A 19,993-nucleotide genomic window follows, 5' to 3' on the forward strand; every position below is an offset into this window, starting at 1 on the left:
TCAAAGTACTTTGGAGCTCCTATCAGCACAAAAATATTGGGGGGTGGGAGGAGGGAGAGAACAACTGCACTGTTTGAAAGCTGAAAGAACCAAGCTGCTCAGCAATGAAAACTGCTTGTTGTCAGTTCAGGGCAGGATGGGAGGCACTGCAGAACAGGATGCCCCAAGTAAGTAAATAAAATCCTCAGAACTCTTAACCCCAAAGCAGGGAAAGAAATTCTTTAACGTCATTAACTGGGCTCAGAGGTGATGAGGCCTATCTAAATCATATCTAACTTTTGTTTTGGTTCCTTCTAGTATGCAGTATGTTTTTCAAGGGAAATCCGTTTTTTAAGAAAACCATGAGTCTTAAGAATCTAATGAGGGGAGAGAAAAGAAATGAATTTATGAGAGCCCAGGTATGTCCAGTATTTTCCTTAAGAAAACGCTTAATGAGAACAATTGGCCACATGCACTCAGTACACACCCTAAAACATCTAATGACCATTACGTGGGGCACAGTGGTATTTCCATGGTACCTGCACCCTCAAAGCTTAATAAAATGTGTATGTCTGGGTGGTCAGAATTACCTCTAGTAGCAGGCTGACGGTGTTCACTTGAACCTCACGCAGCCCGACTATCTGCACAATATGCTTACTGTCTTCCCTTGCAAAAAGCCTGGGGAGGAAACCACATAGATTAGTTGCAAAAGTGCTTGGGGAAAAGGTTCAACAAATGCCCATTTTTAATTTTCAAAACATGAAATTTACTTTTAGCCCCCGCTTCCAAATAGAACCGATTACAATAAGCAACCATTAAATAATTCAATGTAACAACAATCAGAAAAACAACAGAGTCCAAGGAAGGGGGAGCGGAACAAAACTCAAACTACGGAAGACCATAATGCTAATTTTAACCATAAGCTGGCTCCTCAACAGTCACAGGATGGGTACCATGTGAGTTCTCTTGGAAATCGTGTTTCAGAATCAAGCTGTCATTACAGGAAATGCCTTATTCTAAAAATCTCTGAAGGGGAGGGGCACAAGCCTTGACTGATGTTTGGACAATGATCTCTGTAAATGGACAGGTTCATATGACAGAAGTCAGTGTCCTGGGCACAGGACATTTGGATCAGGGATGGGGAACCTGTGGCTCTCCAGATGTTGCTTAACCCCAACTCTATCAGTCTCAGGCACCATGGCCGATTGTCAGAAATTATGGGAGTCATAGTCCAGCAGGTTTCCATCAAAAACCTGGCCGTGATACTCTAAACCAGCTCATTTCCATGTAATCTTGAAAAGCGGAACCATGTTACCAAGTCCATCTCTTTCCAAGAAATGTTGCAACCATTGCACCAAAGTTGGTTAAAAGGTGCTTCAGGCCACAGGCATACTGTTCTATACACAATCAAAGAGCCAGTGCAGTGTAGTGATCAGTGTTGGACCTGGGAGACCAGGGTTCAAATCCCAACTCAGTCATTAAGCTCCCTGGGTGACCCTGGGCCTGTCACTCATTTGCAGCCTGATCTACCCCACAGGGTTTTCGTGGGGATAAAGCAGGGAGGAGGGGAACTTCACCTTGAGCTCATTGAAGGAAAAGTGGGATATAAATGCAATCAGTCTATTAGATCAGGCTGGATCTAACTGCAGGCTTTGAACTTGTCCCTCCATGAGTGTAACACCACCAGTCACAGGATGAATACTTCCTTCCTGGCTAGCTGAGGCACCCACCAGCAGCACCTCCACCTTGCCTGGGTGGAGCTTCCATTTATTAGCTCTCACCCAACCCCTGACTAACTCCAGAAACTTGGGGCATCCCCTGACACACTCAAATTAGACAAACACAAGAGCTGAGCATCATCAGCATGCCGATAATTAAGATCCCAGAAAGATCGGACCAAAAACCTATCTAGAGCAACATTCTGCTTCCTCAAGTGGCCTCAGCCAAAATTTATTGATGACCTCGCTCACTGGTTGAAAAGCATGACCAAAGAACAGGAAGACACACAGCACCTGATGTAGAAACCCTTATGTAGAAATGGATCCCACCATGAACAACGGAAGGTAAGGCTCCACAATTCCACGTCCCCATCCTCACCCATCCCTGCCAACAGTGGGATAGCACCAGCTGCCCTTGAAAGACACAGCCATTCACGGGAAATTGGTTTTATTTCAATGCACAGTCCACCCCATTCTGAAGCAGAATTGATAGCTGAAACTTCCCAGCGGGGGCTCCTCATTTCATTTCACACTTGAAATCGCAGGGGCAGCAGACACTGCTGAGTGTATCAGCTAGAACAATCAGGAGTGGGGGAATTAATTTATGTTGATATTTAAATTGTCATCTGCCTGTTGCAGAATTAATAACCCAGAGAGATGATTAAGTGTTTGCAGTCCTCCATCCCCACAGAGCCCCCACGAAATAGCGCTCTCGCCACCTCTCCGCTAGAAAGCACTCCCTGTGCCATGCAAACATCCACACATCCCTCAGGTCACCCTGTCAAAGGAAGGACAAAAGCTGACATGTCTGAGCCACACGGGAGATGTCTCCATTCTGGAATGTACTGAAAAGATAAGATCGAGTTACAGCAGTTGCTAGAATGGTCACACACAAAAAGGGGGGTGGGTGGGATTTTAACGCTTTTTACTGAACAAACTATATCAGCAACTAATTTTATGGGAAGGAGGGGTCAGGCTCCATCGCCCCCTTCCCACAGTATGGACTGACAGAAAGCCCTGCTGTGTAGCCCTGGCAACAGAAGGAGGAGTAGATACTTCTCTGGGGGCAAATTTGGCTCTGGGCATCTAGCTACCAACTCCTAAACTGCACACTTGTGAAACTACAAAATCAAAGCCTCCCTCCTCTTTTAGGCTGACTGAGCAAGCTGCACAGCTCTGGGGACAGGACTTTATTGTGCATCCCTTCACTAAAAAAACAACAATAACCCACTTGTCCCCAGATTTCTCTGTTCCAAGCAACTCTAATTCTGTTCAGCTATATCTGATTAACGGCCTTGGTTTCAAAAGCTGTACTCTTGGATTTTAAGCACCTCTTCCTTCCATTTAGCAGGTCATAAAGCTGTCCACAGTAGATCTCATAAAAGCTGATCCAGACGTGGAGGTCTTTTCTAGTCTGAGATGCTTCCAATTGCCTGAAGATATCGTTAGCAGCCAGGGCGTAGAGTCCTGGGTTTTGGTGAGTGCCAATCATGGTATAGGTCTTGCCAGCACCCGTCTGCCCATACGCAAAGCAGGTGGCGTTGCCGCTGTAACAAAATAAAGAGAAGCATCTTTTAATATAGCAGGTCCTATTAGCGTGTAAAAGACTATGGTAAATCACAGACACTGAATGCTTGCCCAAAACTACTTCTGTGGGATAATCAAATGTGGAGATATGGAAGCAGCCTCCAAGAGATCTCCTGATGTCCTCTCACATCCTGTTTAGATCTGTTGCACATAAGACATTCTCAAAAGGCTTGACTGTAGAGAAGGCAACAAAGCATATGGAAGAGTCATCAGTGGCAAACATCATGTACAGAGCTGCTACGTGAAGTTCAGTGGCTATACAAGAGAACCACCATAAGCTACAGGAGCTAAGCTTTTCTGCCTTCAATACTAATGCAGTCCTCTACCTGGTGGGCTAACCGGGGCAAAGATGGTACCCTTTAAAACAGTCCCCTGGAGCTGCTTGCCCTCCTTTTGATTCCTATCTTGCATGTTCCCCAACACAATGGCTCCATTAGGAGCGGCTGTCACTCCAATAATAACCTTCCCAGCTGCCTCAAATAGAACTCCTATGTGATGCCTCTGAGGCTTGGGCACAGAATGGGGCCGGCGGCATAACTGATTATGTTTACATTATAATGGTGGCAAAAATGTGGAGTTTAGTTTTTTTGTGATATTCAGCTTGGCCCAATAGTCAGTCTAACTAATCAGAATAGCCAGATTGAAAGATGGAGAGAAGGTATTTGGTCTTTTTGCTTCCTTAAATATGAAAGCGTCTTGTGTCTGTGTGTATGTACAGTTGAATGGTAAAGATAAAAATATTGATATAGAAGTTGTGAGCAGTATTATATCTGACCTTTCTCAAGTTACACTCTGTTTTAATATGGTTGCAGCCTAAAAGTACCTTCATCTAGTTGACTTTGTCCCAAAAGTCATAAGGCTGAAAACAAAATGTAATTCTACTGGTGGGTTTTCATTATGTAGCTGAATACCAGTTGTTGTTTTAAGTAGCAACATCAAAGATGCGAGGGGACTACACTAAATTGGTATAGTTAAAGAAGCAGAGACCAGTGGTACAAGACAACGACCTTGCAATAAGTATTTCTTCTACTTACACCAAAGAAGATTGTCTCTGAAGTACCTTTATTTTATTCTGCAGTGCAATGCAGAGCAGCATGAATCCAGATTTGAATCCCTGCTTAGTCATAATGGAGCCTTGCAAATCGGCACCATCAGCAGGGCACCATTTTTAATGTCCCTGGCCCATCTTATCTATTGTAATCCACCATGAACATTTGGGATACGGCAGGAAAGAAATTTTAGGTGTGGCCAAGGTACAATCCACAAAATGCTTATAACCCAGGTGGTATTACTCAAATCTCTGCCGACTTTTCTGGCATCAAAAATTAGTGGGCAGTGCCTCCAGCAGATGACACTCAAGTCTGACACTCCATACTGAGCCTCATTTTGAAACAGCATCTGAAATCCTGAATGGCCACAAGAGGCTGCTCTTTTTCTAGCTGAGTGAGACGGCATTAAAGGAAGCAAGCCTTAGTTTAACAAACAAATTGGGACCATCAGCACTGGTTTTCCAGCTGATCTGAGCTGATTTGATTCACAATAAAGCAGCGGTAACAACAACCACAAGTAGCTACTATAATCTCTCAAAAGCAGAGTGGGTATAGCCCATGATAGTTCATGCCATGATACAGAATGGTAAAGATAAAGATACCCCTGACCGTTAGGTCCAGTCACGGACGACTCTGGGGTTGCATGCTCATCTCACTCTATAGGCCAAGAGAGCCGGCGTTTGCCCGCAGACAGCTTCCGGGTCATGTGGCCAACATGACGAAGCCGCTTCTGGCGAACCAGAGCAGCGCACAAAAACGCTGTTTACCGTCCTGCCGGAGCGGTACCTATTTATCTACTTGCACCTGACGTGCTTTCAAACTGCTAGGTGGGCAGGAGGTGGGACTGAACAACAGGAGCTAACCCCGCCGTGGGGATTCGAACCGCCGACCTTCTGATTGGCAAGCCCTAGGCTCAGTGGTTTAGACCACAGCGCAACCTGCGTCCCTTGATACATACACAGTAGTGTTTAAAGCACCTTGGGACTCTGCTTTCTTTTTTAACCATTAAAATATATAAAATCTGATCGTTCATTGTTGCAGAAGTAAATACAAGTCACCATTACTTTTCAAAAGCTACACAACATTTCCCTAGTCTGGTTGAGAACATGGATGGAGAAGTGACACTCCTCCTAAGTCATGTGCCTGCTGCAGTGCTCCAAGATTTCTATACCAGCCTTCATCCAAGGAGCACAGCGTGGTTTACAATATAAAAACACAAAATATGTAACAATGGGAATGCAGAAGATCTGCACTGCCAGCCTGAACGTCAACCACCAACACCATTATACTTTTGTGTGCTTCTGCAGTTGCCCTTCATTCTGTGGGGCTTTAGCACGATGCTATATTGGGTTTTATTGTTATTTACATTGTTAAGGAGATTTCTATTTCCCCCCCCATGAAACCCTTCATATGGGACTATCCTTGAAAGGGTGTTAAGAAGCAGCACCTGGACTAGAATTGGTGCCTAGCTACTGGCTGCAAACAGTCACAGGATTCAAGAACATTAATACTGAAGAAGCCTAGTACCAGTTTTAACCTTTAAAGTCCTAAATGGTCCAGCGGAAAGCTTGCTTCTGCAGCTGCCAATGCAAACCCTACACCAGACCCCCTTTACCACTAAATATCTGTTATAATGGCATTCCTTAGGAAATACTTCGTATCACAGCAATTCCATGGAAGTCTTCAAGACACCCATGACAATGTTTCGGGCTTGAGGTTACGATGGTGGGAACAACTGAGTTATGCTACGCCTGTTACTGATTTTATACCGGATTCCCTTTTTTTTACTACACGTTTTGTTTTTCTTGTTTGTTTTATGATTAGTCTATTTGATTATTCACCTTTTAAATTGTGAGCTACCTTGTCAAGTGGCAGGGTATAAATCTAAATAAATAAAATGGAAAACAATTTTTTACTTTCCTTCTCTTATCTGCTCGTTTATTTTAAAATGACACATAATTCAGATATAGGATAGAGTGTGTGTGTGGACCATCACCAAAAGAAAAACAGAGGAAGAAAGGTGAGCACCATGAAAACTTCAATAAACATATATAAACAAAAATGTCCATAGGCACAGATAGGGAAAGGTTACACAATACCCTACCCATTGAAAATGTGTTGAATGAGGGGGTGGGCAGTCTTCATGTACACATCCTGGTTGGAACAGGCCTCCCCAAAGACTTCATCAAAGTAAAACACATGCTGCAAAAAGAAAAGGGATCTTTACACAAAAAAGAATTCCACTCCTTTCACCCACCCATGATGCTAAAATACACAGCTGTTGATGTGAATCCCATTCAGAGTGAAACCAGGAAGCTGAGACCCCGCATAGCCAAATTCAGACATCATGCAATCACCATCAGCCAGAGCAAACTAATGGATTCAGCAACTGTACCAAGCAAGTGCCTCTGGAAACAAAGCTGTGAGCAGAGCTAAAATAAGAAAGGGAGGAGGGAGGGAGGCAGAAGAGAATACTTCATCTTGCCTTAAGCGAACAGGTATGCAGTGATAACATGGAATGATGCAAAATAAAAGTTAAGGTCCAAAATCAAGCCGTGGATTCTTGCTGCTGAAAAGGAACTTCCACTACCAAATTCTGATGTATTTTTGAGGCAAAGGAAACTAGAAACCTAGAAAGACGTTTCTAGGAAATCCTCATTTCACAATTTCAGAAGTAAAACTTCCTGCAGCTAAGGCTTCTCCCTCTTAAGCTGTTTGTGTCAGTAGGCACACTCTATGAGGACTTTATTTATTATTTGGCAAGAGCTCCACTGAATTGAAGCACCAGGGAGAGGAGGTGCATGTGTGTACATAACATGCTGCTCTGCAGAATGGTTACCTTCCTGCTGCTGTCAATCGGAATGAGAATTTGATCTAGGCAGCAGAAGGTACCTGGGACCAAGAGAGAAAAAAAGATGCAAGACTATTAGCTGAAAAATCATTAACCACAGAGGGGAAGGAGGGCAGAGGAAGAGAGAGCAGAGATCATTCAGCGAGAACTGGAGCACTGAAGGCCTGTGAGAACCTTGCTCTCTAGTACAATGGAAACCGGGGTGAAAAGAATTCACTAGGCTGGCAGCCCAGTTCTGTTGCACAGGCGCCTCGGGCAGTAATTACAATATGCTCACTTTCCAACAGAAAAGAGAGAAGACAATGCAAGGAAGAACATTTAATCGATAGAAATGCCAATTTCTCTTTTTTGGGGAGGGTATAAATCAGAGGCAGGTCCAACAGAATTACAGAAAAGTTTCAAGCAAGAGAAACTGCATGTTTATCACAGTCTAGATAAGCCAAAGTTTGGATCGTGTCATCCTTATAGCACCGTTTGTAATGTTATTTGGGGAGTGTTCCAGTACTGGTCTGAGATGCCTCCCCTCGCCACCCACCAATCACAGGTTGTGGCTCATATGTGGCAGGAAAATCTCCCTAGAGCACAATATGGCATCTGGAATATGGTCTACTGTACCATAGGCATTCACCCCAGAATGATTCGTGAAACACTGTCGTGCAATATGAGAATATAATACAGCAGCACTTAATTATTATGCAATCATTTTCTGGTAATGTCAAATTCCCTGCTGCTATAAATGTAACAGATATCAAAAAGGTAAAGGTAAAGTGCCCCTGGATGGTTAAGTCCAGTCAAAGGCGACTATGGGGTGCGGTGCTTTTCAGGCCGAGGGAGATGGCGTTTGTCCACAGCCAGCTTTCCGGGTCATGTGGCCTGCATTACTAAACTGCTACTGGTGCACGGAGGACCATGACGAGTGCCAGAGTGCACGGAAACACCATTTACCTTCCTGCTGCGGCAGTACCTATTTATCTACTTGCACTGGTATGCTTTCAAACTGCTAGGTTGGCAGAAGCTGGGACAGAGCAATGGGAGCTCACCCCCTCGTGCGGATTCGAACTGCTGACCTTTCGATTGGCAAGCCCAAGAGGCTCAGTGGTTTAGACCACAGTGTCACTCACGTCCCAAAATATCTAAAATAAACAAAAGAGTATGGGGTCCATGGACCTTGGAGGACATCTGCCCCTTTGTTGGCCTACAATACACTGTAGCATTCTCCTACAGACTGCAGTACTGTTGCAATGCTGTTATCACTACGCTTGCTCCTTTTCAGCTTCCAGGAGCAAACCAAGGTGTTGGCTCCAACTTTCAAATTGTTTTTTCCTAGGCCCAAGGACAGTGTCATCCATTAAGATAAGACCCCAGGGACTAAAGCAGTCATTCAGATTTCTGGAGAGATCCTTCTCCACCTGTCAGCAAGCCATTGCAAAAGCACAAAGATGCCCTCTCTCACAAGCAGCTTCCTCTCTCACCTTTCCTGTCTCTAAAGCCTTATCCACTGGGCCTATAGAAGTCCATGCAAAAGTTCTCATTTTCAAAAAAGATATTAATATTCAGTGGATAAGGTGTTGATGAATATTCTGGATTTAACCGTTTTTTCTGTTTTGTATGCTCAGATTTATTTTATTTTTGACAAAAGGAATTTTTTTTTACAGATTAGTACTCTAAGTCCTGCTGTGGGAAGTTATTGTTATATCTCCTCTTTGATTGTAAACAGATCAGTCTGAGACCATTACTTGAACACGTTAAGGCATGATACAAGATGTAAGGAGCCAAAATTCTGCAACCTGCAAAATGTACTGGCTGAGGTCCACTGCCTCCTTCTTCTCATGGAGCAGGAGGGTTTCTTTATCTTCTACTGTGATGATATTCACTTCCCCACGCCTCTCTTCTCTTAAGCCAAGGGGACGCTTTCGGACGCACACACGGATCTTGTCAGTCTCAGTCCACGGGGTCTCCTTCTCAGAAGCATTAGGCCTGCGAAACACAGGGTGTCAAAAATGCTAAATTTGCAATTTCAAAGTCAGCCCACACTATAGAAATTTATATCTGTAAATCAAATGTATGCACAATGTATTCCTAAAACAGTATGTAAGATAATTGGTTGCAGAATTCTATTTTATTTTGTAACTTTTAACTTCCCCCACATGTACAAAGGAGAGAATTACATTGTTCCATGTAAAGGAATACAGATAAATGGTTATTACCTGGTACAAGAATGAGGCACTCCATAATTATAACCTGAAATATGAGCTACTCTTTGTACAATGGGGGCTTCAGCATCCCCTAGGAGAGGAGCAATATTGTTAGATGAACTGATAGCTGGAATGCCCGGTTTATGTTCTGTCCATGTTGCAGCAGCATTCAAAGAGTCTTTCCTAGGTCTTTTGTATTCAGCTTCGTGGCTCAACACTGCAGCTAAATCATCTTTATCTTCATTTACAGAGCAATTGGATAAGGCACACAATTCAGGCTCAAGCTGTTTTCTCCCTCCATTTCTTTCCTCTGAGAGGGAATCAAACTGAAGTTGTCTTCGCGGGCCACATCTAGTCGCCTGAGGCCGGAGGTAGAGAGCACCTGTCTGAAAATGCTGTTTTTTCCTCATTGCTTCCTCTTCTGCCTGCAACATTTTGATTATTCGAATGAGCTGGAAGAGGCGCTTGCGGTCCTTCATGTTATGCACCCCCAGCTTGGTGTAATCTTTCATGGAGACCTTGGCAAGTTCATCAATCCTCTGAAAGCCAAGGGCACTAAAATGGGGAAAGTATTTCTCAAGCTCTGCTTCACAAAGGCAATCGTATAGACAGGAGGCCATCTTCTATTCAAGGTCTGCTAAATAAAGCAAAAAAACAAAGTGAAACATGTCTGTATGAAACAGTGGCTTTTTTAAAACATGGAAACTATCCATTAAGGGCAGCTGCAACAGAGCATCTGCTTCATGCTAAAGGGCTGACTGGGAATAGGGCAAAGATCCGGCAAAAAATGAATCAGGGTTTTGCAGCAGCAGCAGTGCTTACATGGCAGAGTTTATTGGTGGATAGAAACTCACCATTCAAAGTTTTATTCATATTTAAATTATTTCTAGACATGAAAATAACACCGCCATTAGTACCAGCGGAGAAGGAAAACCCAAGTTCAGATCCCCAGTCATCTGTGAAGCTGCCATTTCAGTAATCCTTACATCAACTCTGTCAAGTAGGCCAGTAATATTACCATCCTATTACAGGCAGGGAGCTGAAGAACAGTGGCTTAGCGAAACTCCCCAGTGAGCGAACAGCTGACGAGACTGGAAACAGAAGCCTTCTGGCTTGCATTTCATTTCCCTTTAGAAATGTGCACCTGCCAATGGGACAACAATTCGTAGTTCCAACAAAGTGGCCTCTACTCCACAAAAGCCGACACCATTGAAATCTAGGAATCTGCCTTATTCCAAGTGAGACTGCTAGTTCATCTAGTTCAGTATTGTCTGTAAACTGACTGGGAGCAGGAGACATTCCCAGCCCTAACTGGAGGTGCCAGTATAATATTTATTTATTTATTTATTCATTCATTCATTCATACATACATACCCTGCCCATCTGGCGGCTTCCAACAAAGTATTAAAATACAGTGGTCTGTTAAACATTAAAAGCTTCCCACTTCCCATAAAAATTAGTGTTTAAGGTCCCACAAGACACTTTGCCATCTTGCTCCAGCCCACTAAACATCGGCAGACACTCTGGAAATGGCACTACACTGGCTACTTCAGTACATTTAACACATTAGGAATTACTAGGTTCGTTTCTGTTTGTTGTAAATGGGTTTGGTTCCCTTTTTTATTCTGATTGCTTATTAATTTTTAGATTTTTAATTGTTTTGTTGTTATTGCTGGATTACTGTTTTACCATATTATGATTTTTGTGTGTGCTTTGAGTAATTTAAGAAAAGTGGGAAATGCATTTAAAAAAAAATAAATCAAAGGAAAATAAATCAAAGAAAATAAATCATTTTCTGCTTCAAAATTTAATTACCTAATTTTGATCCTGTTTAACCTGCCCTTCATCATCATTCCTCCCAGAGCAGCTTATGGCTAAGGAATACAGAGAGAAGAGAAAGGAAACTCTGGATATCCAGGTATATCAGTGCTTTCATCAAAAGGTATTCAGCAATGCTTCTCATTGTGAATGAACTGTGCTCCCCTTGTCATTCTGACAAAATGAATAAACAAGTAACTTTAAAATCACGACTGTATAATACGAGTTTATGAGGAGAATGGAATCTACCCATTAAACTCATGAACCTAAGGCAGAACAGTGCCTACTTCAAACACAAATTGTATCATAATGAATATTGCTTCTTTTTCTCCAATGAACTGATAAGTAGATCTTCTTAAATGGTGACCCTCATTCAGGAGCCTTAAAAAGCACCTCTAATGCAGTATTGCAGTGTGTAAATGGAATCAGTCAATCAATCAAGTCAGACAGTTAGTCATACATAAATATTCACAGTATACGATAACACTACACTGAGAAGCACATACTAGAACGTGCAATCACTTACTTGCGTCCCCCGGCTTCTTACACTTGCAAAGTATCTACAACTAATGCTACAAGCTGCAGAGATGGACCCTACCAGCTACAGAAAGTGATGTGCCTAAATTTAGATGTGCCTCTTCCAGGCCAACCATGTGTCCCAAAGGCTCCCCACAGCTAATGATCAAAAGGCAGTGAAATGGATATGGACAAATTCAAAAGGTCATCATGTCACAAAGACAAAGGGGTGCTTGCATGTATTAATATATAAAAGAGGTTCTGCTCTAATCTTAAGTGTGCTACTGCTGCTTTGGAAATAAAAAAGTTTCACTTCAACCTAAGTGTATTTAAGATGAGCAACTATACACAATTTCAAGTTTATATTTCCTTTTTTATTGTGCACCATTTGATTATTATTATTATTGAGAAAATCTTACAATCTTGACGCACTAAGGAGGATTTTATTCATATTCATATTCACATTCAAGCTAATGACACTTCCCTCTCCCTACATCCAGGATGCATTCTTATAAAATTATTTGATAGCAACTCACAAATCCCCAAACAAAACTTCCATTTGTTTCTTGGAATTTCCCTTTTGATCGAACAAATGCTGAAAGCATTCATACGTGCTTTGTCAACCGATTATGATCTCAGTCACCAGCAATTCAGTGTTAAAGAAAGAAGACTTGCTGGAAGGAAAGCAAATTGTTAGTTGAATCTACTGAAATCAGATGCTCTGTTGTTTATATAAAATATTTTCAGGTCACCTTTTAGAGCAATCATTTTGAGGGCTTTTGGGGGGAATTTTTTACAATCAAGTGGTATATAAATTTCGCGCAATAAATAAAAAAATAAAAGCCTCCTCAACGTGGGTTACAAGATAAAACAGAATACAGCAAAACATAATAAAAACAGCAACAAAAAACAAAACAACTAGCCCCCAAATGTCAAAATCCAATAACAAAGTAAGACTGAAGCAATCAATCAATCTAACAAGTGCACCTGAAAAGGTGCTTCTAATATCTTGTGCACACTTGGGAGGTCAGAAACATGGGCAAAAGGATGATTAAACATTACTTAGGTGGTGGAACAAGCTATGAAGAATGAGGCTAAAACTACCACTAGCTCAACAACGTGTTTTAACTACCCAGAAAGCAGAACCACTTGCTACATGGGAGAGATCTCTGGATGATGAGATGCAGAGAGCACTTTGTTGTTGTTTAGTCGTTTAGTCCGACTCTTCATGACCCCATGGACCAGAGCATGCCAGAGAGCACTAGCCACATAATTTTTAGTTTGCATTTAGGAGAAATAAAAAATGGGAAGTATGAAAATTCACCTGATCTACAAGAATACCAATTTTAGAGACACACACTCTGGTTTTAAGACGTAGTACTAGGCATACAGAAATCAACGGGATCTGCTTCAAACTAAGGGGATTGGACTCGATGGCCCTTGTGGTCTCTTCCAACTCTATGATTCTATCAAAGCATAAGAACAGGCTGTAAAAAGGCCCACCTTCTCCCATTCTCTACATGTTTATTTCACTTATTTATCTTGTTTATGCCCCGGTGTCTCATGAAATAGACATTTTAAAATGTTATGCTACATCTAGAAATTCAGCAGTTGAGTTTGAATGATCATGCCGCCACCTACCAGGGACATAGAGAACTAATTCTGAGCTACAAGCAGAATCAGGTCAATTTATTATGCAAAAAGCAGGTTTAAGAAGCATTCTACCCTGAAGCCAATGGCAGGATTCCCATTGTTCACAATTCAGCTGGACTGCAGCCACTGGATTTTGTATTCGAGAGCAGCTAGCCATCATGGGTCAGGTTTACTCCAGCCTATTAATCCAACGTGTTGTATTTTTATCCCACCCATCCTCCAAGGGCCCCAGAGCATTATACATGGGTCTCCTTCTTCCTCCATCTATTCTAACAACCACCCTGTAAGGTAGGCTAGGCACCAGGGTCATTCAGCAAATTTCATGGCAGAAAAGAATTACGATTTTATACAACAGTAGTTTGGAAACATGGCCTGCAGCCTCATCTGTTTCCTAACTGTTGTGACTCTCACTTAAAAACGCAAAAAGCGTTTCTCAAAAGCAAGTATCTATTTCCAGCTACATTGAGGAAAGAACAGGAGTAATTTAAAATAATAACTGAAAAAAGCTGCATTCTTATCTTCAGTGCCACCTGCTGGTACAGAAGCGGAAAGCCACTTATCATATCACGTAAATACAGTACCAGGGGTCAGCAAACTTTTTCAGCAGGGGGCCGGTCCACTGCTCCTCAGACCTTGTGGGGGGCCGGACTATATTTTGAAGAAAAAAATGAATGAATTCCTATGCCCCACAAATAACCCAGAGATGCAATTTAAATAAAAGGACACATTCTACTCATGTAAAAACACGCTGATTCCCGGACCGTCCGCAGGCCAGATTTAGATGGCGATTGGGCCGCATCCGGCCCCCAGGCCTTAGTTTGCCTACCCATGCTATAGACCCATGAGTCAATGATATCCACATAAGTACAAAAGAGAGAAAACCCTGGCCTCCAGAAAAAAATCACTTTAAATTTAATAATGCATGCTGAATATCATTTACACCTCCTGCGCTCATACATTTCCCACAGGAAATTCATTCACAGGAATAAATGGCACCGGGGTGAGGATCTGGGTTAGGGCGTGGGGAGGAATCTGCTGCTGAGATTTAAATTTCAGCTTCACAAGGGGCAGCTGTTGCTTTCTATTCTGCTCTATTTTACTCCAGTGCAAAGTGGCCACAGGGCACATAGTGGAACCACAAAGCCAAGCAGATTATCTTTCCTTGTTCAGACACAGTGGAATAGCTCCACCACATCCTCTTCACAAAGGAACTATATTTTGAATCTTATGGTACTCCATCTAAATGACAGATTTGTAGACTGGGGGAGGAAAAATGCCTGTGTGCAAGTGGTATGCATGTGTGTGGACACCACTGGGCACAACCCTGGTTGACAGGAGCAGCCGAGAAGCTCTCCCTATATGATCCTTCCAGCTCTAACCTGGCACCCAACCAAAGAACCCAAGAGGGCATTCCCGACATTAGGGAGCATGGCCAGCATTACGCTGAAAAGGGTAGCGGAGGTATATATTCTGCCTCACCTAATGGTACCCTGATGTACTCAGAGATGGGAGTGGGAAGAGAAGAGCTTATTACCAATACAGTTTTATTGCCCATCTTCAACTGCACAGATGATCATAAACTGTTGCCCCTTGAAAAGTGGCAATGGAATCCACAAAGTAATATTGTTTGCTTACCCTTCCCTTGGCTTAGCATATCAAATATTTTACACCCTTGGGGTGTGGGTGTGCAAATCATAGCAATCAAGGATCTCTCTAATCCATTCATTTTTCATTTATTTTTAATCTCACAAACTCTAGTCTGTGCTTTTAAGTTCTTCACACTGCCTACATAAATAGTTCTGTAAAACTGAAAATGCTAATAAAAGTTTTATCAAATAAAAATGAAATCACTACCTACTTTGTAACTGTGGCTAAAAGCTACCCAGTCAGCATTACTCTTTCTCATCACTAATTTCAAATACAGCAGCCTGTTCCATGTTCTGATCATTCTTTCACATTAATTTTAGCCTGATGACCTCAGTGAAAAAGCCTCTGCTCCACAGCCGATGTAGGACAACTGCTGTAGACAACAGCTGTTGTGGTTCCTGGAAACTTCTCATTTTCCTGGTACGTGAATAAAACAAGTCTGAGTTATAGTGGGCAGCGAATCATTTAAAAATTGCACGCGATTCTTTCCTGCAAGGAAAGCTTTCAGAAATCCAAGAATGCTTTCTTCATTATGTTTCTATATAAAAGGAAATCTGTCTTTACACAGTTGAAGCTATTATTGCTTCATTCCCTGTGCTTCAGTTGCCATGTTAATGGTTTCTGTTACATAGCAACCAGCTTCTTCCTTTCGAGTTATAGAAATGATAGGAGGGAGGAAAGCTGCCTATACTTTACTAAGTTCTTGTTCCAGCTCAGGGGAGAAAGACATTCCAAAGCTCTAACGGGGCCTTTAATCTATGCTGCAATTTGTAGCTCATAACTAACGAACAACAGAGAGGGTACAAGGAACATTCTGCCTTTTACTGAGTTGGCCCACAGACAAAGGCAGCACAGAGTATTCAGACTGTTGGGCAAGAGGTATCAAGGGTAAGCAAAATCCCCTCACTGCACAAGTCTCACACAACTTCCATTGGGATGAAAGGATTCCTCTTATGGTCACCAGGTTAAAGATGAATTTTAACAGGGAGAAATGTAAAGTATTGCACTTGGGCAAAAAACATGAGAGGCACAAATACAAGATGGGTGACACCTGGCTTGAGAGCAGTACATGTGAAAAGGATCTAGGAGTCTTGGTTGACCACAAACTTGACATGAGCCAACAGTGTGACGCGGCAGCTAAAAAAGCCAATGCAATTCTGGGCTGCATCAATAGGAGTATAGCATCGAGATCAAGGGAAGTAATAGTGCCACTGTATTCTGCTCTGGTCAGACCTCACCTGGAGTACTGTGTCCAGTTCTGGGCACCACAGTTCAAGAAGGACACTGACAAACTGGAACTTGTCCAGAGGAGGGCAACCAAAATGGTCAAAGGCCTGGAAACGATGCCTTATGAGGAACGGCTAAGGGAGGTGGGCTTGTTTAGCCTGGAGGAGGTTAAGGGGTGATATGATAGCCATGTTCAAATATATAAAAGGATGTCACATAGAGGAGGGAGAAAGGTTGTTTTCTGCTGCTCCAGAGAAGCGGACACGGAGCAATGGATCCAAACTACAAGAAAGAAGATTCCACCTAAACATTAGGAAGAACTTCCTGACAGTAAGAGCTGTTTGACAGTGGAATTTGCTGCCAAGGAGTGTGGTGGAGTCTCCTCCTTTGGAGGTCTTTAAGCAGAGGCTTGACAACCATATGTCAGGAGTGCTCTGATGGTGTTTCCTGCTTGGCAGGGGGTTGGACTCGATGGCCCTTGTGGTCTCTTCCAACTCGATGATTCTATGATTCTAGGTCCAAATCTCAGCACTGAAGCAGGATCCTCTCAAAGTCTGCTATATTTGTTGGCCGAGGAGAGGGACGCCTACTGCCACTCGCTAGGATCAATGTGGGTCTTCCCGACAATCAAGCTACGGTGGAGGGAGGCCTGAATGCTTCAGGACAGAGAACGAGTCCTTTTGGCATACAAAGAAACATCCACTAAAGTAAATCTACTTGGGAGGATGTGTAGCAGTATACTGCTTGGAAGACTGAAGTGATGTGTTACTGTAATGCCAAAGACAATTTAGAGTGAATCCCAACAAGATGAACCAGTGAAGAAAAGGAATGGGGAATTCATTCACCACATACTGACCTTTCCTATTTCATGGAAAACACTGATGGAGAAGCAGGGCACACTCTGAAGCAGCACGGGGTGGAGAGATCATTCCCTATCTTTCTCTGGCAAGGGTGCTACGATCCCACAGCTTTACCATGGCCCTCAAAATGTGAACCAAGGAGCTGGGACATTGTTGGAGGTGCCAGATCCTGAGCCCTGGATCTTTTGCAGCAGGCCCCAAATCTCCTGCTGCTCCCGTCCCATAACACCTTCTCTCCCTCTTATAGGGCAGCTCAGCACACTGCAAAGCCTAGCGCTGGGGAGACTCAAGAAGCAGGAATAGGCTTAGTATGGTATGCCAATATAGCCAACTGTGCCACACAAAGAATTTGGCACTACAAAGCTTAAAGCACATGTGCTTACAGCACTCCTTCAAGTATCTACAAGGCCCCTCCCCAAAGGCAGCTGCGTTTCAGTAATTCCTGGGCATGTATAAGCACACAGAACCATAAACAGAATGACCCCAGCATAGAATCCACTCTCTATCTTTAGGCTGCAACACAGTACATAAGACTGCAGCCTAGAAGATGCTGAGGAGAAAGAGTCAGCCTGTTTGCTTTTCCAAATGCATTATCCGATACAAGCTGAGGTTATAAGAAACGATGCCTCAGCCCTGTTCATTTCCAATTATTGCACAAAGATTGCGTGCCCAAAATGAGGTCAGTCTCATAGAAGCAATGTCCCATCCATGACAAGGCAGCACCTGTTTACCCAGAATTCACGCATCTCCCCCCCCAGCCCAATTTGCATAGTTGCAGCTGGTGCTAAGCAGCTGATGCTAGCAGAGCTTTCCCCATGCTAGAACCTTGCTCAGTGTTGAGAAATTCTGGAAGAGAAATGAATTGGGAAGAGACAAGGCAGTTATATCCTACCGTTTCTCTTAAAGGGGTGGTGAACCTATTGGCCAAGCCACACCCACCACATATGACATCAGGTGTGGGGCAGGTAAAGATGAAGAGTTTGGATTTGATATCCCGCTTTATCACTACCCAAAGGAGTCTCAAAGCGGCTAACATTCTCCTTTCCCTTCCTCCCCCACAACAAACACTCTGAGGTGAGTGGGGCTGAGAGACTTCAGAGAAGTGTGACTAGCCCAAGGTCACCCAGCAGCTGTATGTGGAGGAGCAGGGAAGCGAACCCGATTCACCAGATTACGAGTCTACCGCTCTTAGCCACTACACCACACCAAGCTGGGCTAAAGGGAATTTGCAGACCTGTGGGCACAGTGCTTTGCAAGCACCAACAACCAGCTGATCAGCAGAGCCTGGTGCTTTACAAGCTCTGGTAATCAACTGATTATCTGCACAAGTGAAACAGATTACCTGACATCATGGTGACTTTGCCCTGCCAGCCATATTCAGCTCCCTATCCCTGCTCAGGGTGGCATAAGTGTTTCTCCCATGGCTCAATTCCTGCTCTCAACAATGCTGTGTTAGGTGAGAGAGGGAGTTGACCAGCTACAAAGTATACTTCATGGAGATCTGAACCTGGGTCTCTGTGACCCCTCTAACCGCTCCCCACCACCACCACAAAGCAGATAATAGCTAAAGACCCAGGGAGTGCTTTCTCCCACATGAACTTGCCCGTGAACATAGGTTCTTTAAAACCTTATTTGTATCCAGAAGAAGCAGAGGTGACAAAGACAATTATAATGGCAGAGCCTTCTTTGTGGTGATGCCACCAGCTCTGCAATTCTTTCCCCAGGGAGATCTGCCAGACAACAAGTTTGATACCTTTTTCTTCTTTTCTTTATATATTCCCAGGTCTTTCAGAACTGCTGATTTTCATTCTCTTCCGAATTTTGTATTTTTCATACCATCCAGGCCAGACTCCACTTTCATCGTTATTTCGGATTTTCTGAGTTTATCGCTTTAGGCAAGCTCGAATTTTGCACAAACAGCTGCACAAAATCCTTCCTGGACTGAAGAGCGGGCTGCCAAACTCTAGGAATACAAGGAGACAAAAAAACAAAAACAAAACCTGCAATCAGGCTTTCACTGAAGATACTGTAAACGGCGGCACCAGAGATACGTGCAAGGAGCATTACCTGCTGAAAATGCCTCCAAAAACTTGCCAAACGTTATGTGAGGGGAAAAGCAAGGCGGTCCGTCAGTCCTTTCAGATCCGAGGTCGGTTCCTCCATGCCCCCACTTTAAAAAATTTAAATTGGTTTTAAAACAAGGCCTGGCTGCACATTTAAATAATGGCTCAAGGGCCAAGGAAATCCGAAAAAGCGTATGATCCTAACAGGGTTGCACGAATATGCGGGATCCGGCAGGTGCAGCGCCGGCCTCTCCTGACTTTCCTCAGAAACTTCTCACAAGCGGAGGCCCTGAACCGCCGCTAGGCCTCGTGGAGGACGCTCCCGCTTCTACGAGCCCGTCGCCATGGCAACAGGGCAGAGGTCGGAGCCAGCCGAGTGTGGGGCGGGGAACGGCTGCGGCAACTGGGCCTCTTTCTCCTCTGTCACGGCTCTCCCGCCGCGCGTCTCCCCCCTCCTCAGATTTGTCGGACCCCCGCTAAGGACTCCCTCAGGGTGCGCTGGGAACGCTCCGTCCGCCCGGCTAGGCCGCGTCTCCATGGCGACGCCGCCAAGCCTACGTTCAAAGACTCGCGCCTATATGTCGCGCCGCAAGACGTCACCTCAAACCGCCCAATAGGACGTTGAGCAAGGGGGGGAGCCCCGCTCTTCGCCAATTGGAGAGGCGACCAAAAAAAGGCGGGAAGCGGGTATCCTAGAGGCGGCACTCTTCCCGCGCGTCAGCATCTATTGGCTGTTCACGCAGCATGAGACGGAAGCGGATGCTTCTTTGCTATTCGTCCGGCGCACGTCAATTCCGATAAAAAAGTCCAATAGTGCTTCGACTTTGACG

General features: G+C 43.8%; 1 protein-coding gene across 5 annotated transcripts in view; it reads right to left on the reverse strand.

Annotated features, from left to right (window-relative positions):
• Positions 1 to 19,826, reverse strand: part of KIF24 (kinesin family member 24) — a 31,948-nt gene extending 12,122 nt beyond the window's left edge. The window contains exons 1-6 of one of the 5 annotated variants that reach the window (XM_081929568.1): positions 19,152 to 19,826; positions 9,392 to 10,016; positions 8,972 to 9,161; positions 6,438 to 6,535; positions 3,029 to 3,244; positions 570 to 657 (exon numbers count right to left, since the gene is read on the reverse strand). In XM_081929568.1, the coding sequence (XP_081785694.1) occupies positions 570 to 657; positions 3,029 to 3,244; positions 6,438 to 6,535; positions 8,972 to 9,161; positions 9,392 to 9,999 (1,200 nt within the window). In that variant the 5' untranslated portion in view covers positions 10,000 to 10,016; positions 19,152 to 19,826. Of the gene's footprint in view, positions 1 to 569; positions 658 to 3,028; positions 3,245 to 6,437; positions 6,536 to 8,971; positions 9,162 to 9,391; positions 10,017 to 12,249; positions 12,388 to 18,853; positions 19,060 to 19,151 lie in introns of those variants that run through there. The other 4 variants (XM_081929567.1, XM_081929564.1, XM_081929566.1 and 1 more) reach the window with 4 other exon arrangements.
• Between the last annotated feature and the right edge of the window lie 167 nt (positions 19,827 to 19,993).

This window comes from Podarcis melisellensis (genome assembly GCF_964234715.1).
Source record: "Podarcis melisellensis genome assembly, chromosome: 11".
Taxonomy (NCBI): Eukaryota; Metazoa; Chordata; class Lepidosauria; order Squamata; family Lacertidae; genus Podarcis; species Podarcis melisellensis.